Source organism: Fundulus heteroclitus, chromosome 23 (genome assembly GCF_011125445.2).
Source record: "Fundulus heteroclitus isolate FHET01 chromosome 23, MU-UCD_Fhet_4.1, whole genome shotgun sequence".
Lineage (NCBI taxonomy): Eukaryota > Metazoa > Chordata > Actinopteri > Cyprinodontiformes > Fundulidae > Fundulus > Fundulus heteroclitus.
The window spans coordinates 12386334-12393885 of record NC_046383.1 but is presented as its reverse complement, the minus strand read 5'-3'; the positions used below and the strand labels follow the sequence as shown (position 1 = coordinate 12393885).

General features: G+C 39.9%; 1 protein-coding gene across 6 annotated transcripts in view; it reads left to right on the top strand.

The window, feature by feature from the left end:
• Window positions 1-1275: 1275 nt before the first annotated feature.
• Window positions 1276-7552, top strand: part of ldb2a (LIM domain binding 2a) — a 114818-nt gene continuing 108541 nt past the window's right edge. For all 6 annotated transcript variants that reach the window (XM_036127172.1, XM_012870850.3, XM_012870849.3 and 3 more), the window contains exon 1: window positions 1276-1579. In XM_036127172.1, coding sequence (XP_035983065.1) covers window positions 1448-1579 — 132 coding nt within the window. In that variant the 5' untranslated portion in view covers window positions 1276-1447. The remainder of the gene's footprint in view (window positions 1580-7552) is intronic.

Sequence of the window (7552 nt, the reverse complement as noted above, 5' to 3'; positions counted from 1 at the left end):
GTTTAACAGGAACTCTTTAGAAAAAAGGCAAACACAAAGAGGCAGCAGCGTTTTGTGTGTCGCTACGTATGACTTAGTTTTAATGACGTTAACCCGTGGAGAGAAAAGGACAGACTATTGCTTCTCTGCTGTTGAAGTCATGGGAAGAAATACCTGGATAACTGTTTGCCTGTTGTGAGACAGCTTTAAGCCGTAAGACAGCCGTTTTGCTATTCTTAGCAAAATTATCAAATAAAAATGAAGAGGACATATTCTCGACACCTCATGAAGGCCACACATTTTCTCAGAGAAAAACTTCAAGAATGTCTAGAAAATAGTAATTTGTAAAACAGCTCCAGAGCGAAATGAAGCACTAACAGTTAGTCCTCGTCAAGCTGATCAAGTGACAACAACAGATCCCTGATGAATGAAAGATATTTCTGCCTCTGAACTGCACTAAACTTTGTTCTTTAGAAATAAACTGTTTTTTTTTTGTTTTTTTTTACAATGACTCCATATGGTCAACATATTTATGAAGCAGTTTTTAAATCTGCTGGGTATCTTTGCACAAAGGATGTTTCCAAGTACATAAAACATGTTTCACTTCTAATTTTGAACAAGAGCAATGGGTGGGATCTTTTTTTATTTTCATTGTCTCAGGAAGGTTTGGTTCTTACTTGTTTCTTTACTTAAAAAAAAACGCAAAGGACAAAAGAACATGATATATTTCAATTTTTTTGACAAACAGAGAGTTTGATTGATAGATTTTTTTTCTTTTTTGCTTATCTAAAATTTAATATGACCCTCCTGTTGAGGTGGGGGACCTGGAATTTTTCCTTCTTCTGAAGGGGCAACTGATGAATTAAGAACTGCTGGTATGTTGTAATTTACATTTTTTAAAAACAAACTAGTTGTGGCACGAGCCCAGGGTACCACATCCTCCTAAATCCAGCCCTGGTTTCATTTATGTTCCACCTTTTCCATCACGGGACATGCTGATAAAATTCATAGAATCCAATGTGGGTGCATTGGTGTTTTTTACCCAAATGACCCAGCAGTTGAGATTTTGCGTGATAAAATCGGCATGAAGACACACAAAGAAAGAGACACATTCAACACCACACAATGAACTTTGCAAGAGTGCAAAACTGAGAGTAGGTCTTGAGGGAACAGGAAACTAGCTTTCCCTCCTCGCCCCCCTTCCATCCACCCCCCCTCTCTTTGCCCACCCAACTCCGCCGCGCTCCCCCTCCTCCCCCTCGCTCTCCTCCCTCCCTCCCTGCCTGCCTCCCTTCTCCTTCGGCTCCACGCTATAGCAGGGAACTAGGCAGGCCAACTTGCAGAGTGCAGCTCAGCCTCGACAGCGGCTGCTTCCAACTGGGGCTTCTCGGAGAGCATCGCACTCCCATGTGCGCTGCTGTGCCCGCTGGATGTTGAAATCGCGCCGTGCGCCTCGCCAGGAGCCACCATGTCCAACCCGACCCACGACCCGTTCTACTCCTCTCCGTTCGGACCTTTCTACAGGAGGCACTCGCCCTACATGGTCCAGCCCGAGTATCGGATCTACGAGATGAACAAGCGGCTGCAGGCGCGCACAGAGGTGAGTCCGCCGGACGTAGCCGTCACATGAAAACGGGACCCTGGAAGAGGGACAGTCGGGAAGGTCCACGGCGGGGAGGAGGACGAGGGAGGGAGGGAGGGGAAGAGCGTGGCTCGGAGAGGGAGATAAGCTGCGAAGGTCCGTCATTCAGGAGATACGGACTCCAAAGTGCCAAACATTCCTGGGGTGAAAGTAAACAGCTGCGTGCGAAGTCCACGCTGCAAACACGCCGCTCTTATTTTAGTCTTGTTGGGTACATGTTTGGTCCTAAAAATATTGATTAGTCCAGGAGGGGCTTTCGGTGACAATTTAAAGTGCGTTGCGCAAGTGTCACCTGTGATCCACCTTAAAGTCCAATGAGACCAGGATGTGACAGACTTTTAATGCCGGGCACTGTGGTTTTAAAAGGCTCCGCGCTTAGAGACAGCTAAAGAGTGGATTTTAGAACATCTAAACAAAGAAGTCTAGAAAAAAAAAAAAACTATCCAGCGACTGATCGCCTCATGTAACCTATTTCATTTGCATACATTTACATATTGCCTGGGTTTAAAATTTCTCCCAAAGCGTTTGATCTCGTGTAGAAAAGCTCCAACAGACAGAAGAGTTTCTCCACTGCAACAAAGAGTCCCAGCCGCAAAAGCCCAGACCCACGGTTCGTCCAGTTTAAGCGAAACTTCCTAATGGAAGTGGTCCTGATAGCACATGGGAACGCATGAATTTGACGGCAGTCTCCTGATGCTTGAAGTCGCTGGGCGCTAAGCGTGTGTGGCGCACAGTGTCATCCAGCCTGAACCTTTGGTGATCCCACTGCGCGCTGCACGGCGAGCATCTGTCTCCGCCAGCTGTTCCGTCATCACACATGTGTGAATCTGCAGATAAAAAGTTCATCCGACGTGTCAAATAATTTAGTCTTAATTAACATAATATAAAGCTTTTTTGTGTACATGATTTTAAAAGTGCGTTGCCTTTCCTGTTCTTTGTGTTTCAGGATTTCACCATGAAATCTAAAAAAAAAAAAAATATATTTCTTTGTCCAAAATTCTGCCTGTACAGAAAAGTCAGACAACCTAAAATGTGCACTTTTTAAAACGCCTACGCATTTTTTTTCCTCTGGTATTGGTCTAAACACTGAAATGTGTCTTAAAAATCTTAAGTCACTATATATTCCAGGCACCTATGCATTCGATTTTGTATTAGTAATGACGTATTTGGACCTTTGCTGCCCTGCAGGCCAACGCCTGATATAGATCTTGACACTTTACCCAAGCTCTCCAAACATGTTGGGGGTCATTGGGGAGATGGAAAAGAAATAGAATAATGAGGAAAACATTTGTGTTAATTACAAATCAATATCGTCACTGCAATATTCAACAATAATAAGTCAATATTGTTCCCCTAACTAAAAAAAAATATGCATGTTTTTTCAGCTTTCTATATCTGGTATTCAAATGAAAACTTTTTTTCTGATTGAGAACTTTAAGTTAAATCAGTTTTAGTTGAATGCTTGAAACTAAAGTGTGCTTTATGCAACTATTTTGGAATTGGTTTAAAACCAGGCTCCAGCTACTGAGTTACTGCAGCCGCTTGCAGAATGATGCTGACTTTCCAGAGGAGGAACTTGCAACTTTAAGCAGACCGACCAAGTCAATGTTGCTGAGATGCAGCAGCAGCAGCAGCAGCAGCCTCAGTCTGATGCATTATTCATATGGAGCCCCAGTGGACCTCAACTCCTGTAGCACACATACCCAGAAACCAAATGCAATCACCACGCACACTCGCACACAGTCTCGGGTGCATGGGCATGCAGGCACACGTTTCCAGGCGTTTGCTTAGGTCTAGGTGCACGCCTATTTAAACCATCACTTTCACCTGAGAAATTATATTTTAAATGTGTATCTTTATTTTTTTCTGTTACTGTGGGCATGAGTTGCATTTTCAACCCTCTCTTCATGTTTTTTATTTTTTTCCCTCAGTAGTCAGGATATATATCATATGCCTCCTGCATATTGTCTGACTACAGAACATAATGAGGAGGAAATTGTGTCCTATAGCAGGGAAATAAAAGCCTTGAGCTTAGACGTTTGAATCCAGATGTGCCATATAGCTGGGTTTAGGCTTTTAACATAATTATATCATAATTACCCTCATGAAAGCAAAACCCCAGCCACAGTTTTACCTAAAACTGACGTATTTAATGAAGACAAAAAACTTCCCTCAACATAATAGCGGTGATATATTTGTGTCCTGTATCTTAACTAAGACGTTAAGGGGATAAATGTTATACTTTCCACATGAAGCTGCATTGCTGCAGCCGTTTACTTCCTGTGGAGCATAGTTAGCTGCAGGTCCCTTAATGATGATGCATGCATGATAAGTCAGTCTGCTTCCTCTTTTATCACTGAGCTGATGCTGTTCTGTCCATCTCCGCTAACACAACTTTAAATGCCAGCTCACACTTATAAACAAGACCATATGGGGATAAGTGTGAGGATAAAGCAAGGAATTGATGTATTTTCATGAAAATCTGACTTAAATTCAAATAAATCTTTAAGCTTATTGACAATAAGCTCAAAGTTTAGTCTCTGACCTAACTAAACCCATCATCAGGTAGAAATGTGCTGATTCTTCCTTTGTTTCTAATTTTGCTGCATACGCTATGCAAAATCTATGGCTGAATATATTTTTATTTCCTGTTCAAAATACAAAAGGGTTTAGTGTGCAATGTACTCTTTTGACTTCTGGGATCTTTGGTCTGAGTTTTCTTATGTGAATAGGCTGTAATAAAACCTAAATAACGGTAAGTCAAGCAGATTTATATGGGATGAAGCAAACAAATCACTGCTGCAAAGCATAACGAAAGTCTCCAGCATTTAACTAAATTTTAAAGCTGGGGCAATTCCAAGCAGACGTCATGTGTCATTTCAGGAAGCATATTTTTGGAACAGGACCTTAGTTTAGAACTAATTTCTTTTAAGCTTTGCAAAAACTATTTATACCCCTCAAACCTTTTCACATTTTCTGACATCACAATCACAGACTTCAGTGTATTTTATGGCCATTTTATGTGATAGACCAGCAAAAAGTAGTGCATAACTGGAAAGTTAAAGGTAAACTATACATGGTTTACAAAATTGTTTTCAAAATAAAGGCCCAGATAGTTTGGTTTGCATTTGTATTCAGCCCCCTTTACCATGAACCCCCCTAAATAAAACCCATTGCAATCATTTGACCTAAAATAAAGTCAACCTGTCTGTAGTTTAATCTCAGGATTAATCCAGCTGTTCTGTGAAGGTCTGTGAAGTTCATTAGAGAATATCAGTGAAGAAATAGAATTATTAAGAACAAGGAACACAGGTCAGGGAGAAAGTTGTGGAGAAGTTTGAAGGAAGGTTAGGTACAAAATAACCCACAATTTGAATATCCTATAAAGTTCTGTTCAATCCATCATCTGCAAATGATAAATATTTTGGCACAACTACAAACCGGCAAAGAAATGGCCATCCACCTTATCTGACTGAGAATTAATCAGAGCCAAGGACTCTATGATTACTCTGGATGAGCTGCAAAAATGCACAGCTCAAGTGGTAGAATATGTGGACAATGCAAACATTAGTTTTGCATTCCTCAAATCCAGTCTTTTTATTTTTGGCAAGTTGGATAAAGAAAGCCATCATTTAAAGAAAGCCATTAGAAATCCCATTTGCAGTTTGTAACAAACCACAAAGAGAACAAAGCAAGCCTTTGTAAGAATGTGTTCTGGTCTGATAAAACTAGCATTTTATATTTTGGATATCATGCAAAACACTATATGTGATTAAAAATTATGTATTTTTATCACTTAAAGTGGTACTTTGTGATGGCAGCATCATGCTGTGGGCATCGTTCTCAGTTGATGGGATGGTGCATGGAGCTAAATACAGGACAATCAAGAAAGAAAACCTGCCAAGCACATAGGCCTGAGCTGGAGATTCATCTTCGTCAATGGTTGACATTAAAGCTTTGTGCTAGAATGGTCCAGTCAAAGTCCAGGTCTAAATCTAGTTTAGAGTCTTTGCTAAAACTCAAATTTCCCTTTCAATGATACTCTCCTTGCAATCTGACTGAACTTGAGCTATTTTGCAAAAGAAGAATGGGTGAGAATTGCAGTCTCTAGAGGTACACGGTTGGTAGAGGCTTACTCATAAAGACTGTCAGCTGTAATGTACGGAAAAGGTGCTTCTACATAGTTCTGACTCAAGGGCGCTGAATATACATGCCACACATTTCAGTTATAAACAAACGTAAAAAAGTTCATGGTGTACGAAAACGTATGAAAGTCTCTGTAGGTGTGTTGATTTTTTAAGACCAATGTGTGTGTGGGTGTATAATTTTAGAAATCAGTGATATAATTCACATGTGGTTGTTAATCCAGTTAACAGAATTTTAAGCTTGCAAACACATATTTAATGTGGTGAAAGAACTGCCGTTGTTGGCTGCAACAAAAAGCTCAGACGGTACTTGGCATCCTGCTCTGGCTCAAATGACTCAGGGCAATTGCCTTTCCTCTTGATATAAGTTGGTTTTTAGTCAGCTTCCTTATGATGCCTCAGTTTGGCACCTTTTGGAAAAGTGCTCAAAGAGTCGAGTGATGTTAGTCCAGATTGCTCTTTAAATTCTACCAATTGTTCTTTTCACAATGGGCCTTTGAATTATGCTGCCACTGATCCAGGCCAACAATATCTGGAGACTTACCTATATAGAAACAAAAACATGAATAATTAGATATTTTTTGTTAGATTGCCATACTATTGTTGGCAACTAACGTTTTTTTTGTTGTATGCAAACATTTTAACCTGGAAAATGTCAAGTTAACGAGGTTGTTTGTCTGATAGCATAAATGCATTAAAATGTTTCTTATATGTGTTTTCTGTGTTTTGACGGCTACATTTAACTATGCACATTTTCACATCAATAATGTTTGTTTCTTAATCTTAAAACAAAAAAGTCTTGTTTTTAACTGGAAGTGCGTGTTGGTGGAGAGATCTAAATGTAGAGCAGAGCTAAAGCTAATGATTGCTTACTGTATCCTTCCGTTGCTTAACACTCAGCCGTAGTTAAACTGGTCAACAATGCCTTCTGCTGTTTCTCTGTTTACGATAGTAGGCTTAGAAACTGCAGAGAGAATGTTTGGAGTTTGTCCAAGTTAATGATAATGATAACTGATTATAAGGTGGTTGTTATTGTTGGAGCCATGGATAAATACGGTCCCCTATTCAGAAATCAACTAAAGCATTTCTTTGGGGAGCTTGCATGTTGTTCCCTATGCATGCATGGGTTCTATTTGAGTTCTTCTTTCTGCTTTCCAAAAACACACACATTTGGTTAACTGGTGTTTCTAAATGTGTTCTTGTTTCCATGTTGGTTCTCTAAATGGACCAGCAGCCTGTACCTTTCTTCTCTTCCCTTGACAGTGGGGATAAGCTGCAGCCACCCTGCAACGCTGAACCCAGAATTTCTGGTAATGACATAAATGCATTACTGAGCAAACAAAAAAAAACTCTTCAATGGTCTGTTTAATACCTTTTTCAACAAGAGCCAAGTTTGGAAGGAGTTCAGATCTCTGACTCAAAGGGGACATTAACAGTCAGCTCTTTTATGTGTCCTTGTCACTCTAAGTTTTGCCGTTTAATATGAAGCTTCTGTGTTCATAGAAGCAAAACACAAACAACACAATATTCTGATTTATTCCAACCATAAAAAACTAACAATCAAACCCAGAAACTGGTAAAGGTTTCATCAAAATGAAAGATATTCTTGAACTCAAAAGTTTGAATCTTTGCAAGTGATGCTCTTCAATGCTCTTAAACAGATATACTTTGTAAAGCCTTCAGCACAGCTAATATTTATAGTTACACCAATGCTTAAGTAAGCCACAGGTAATTTTACTCAGGTTGTCTTTTATGTCCTTTCAACCTTAGTAAAGAAAATTTGAAA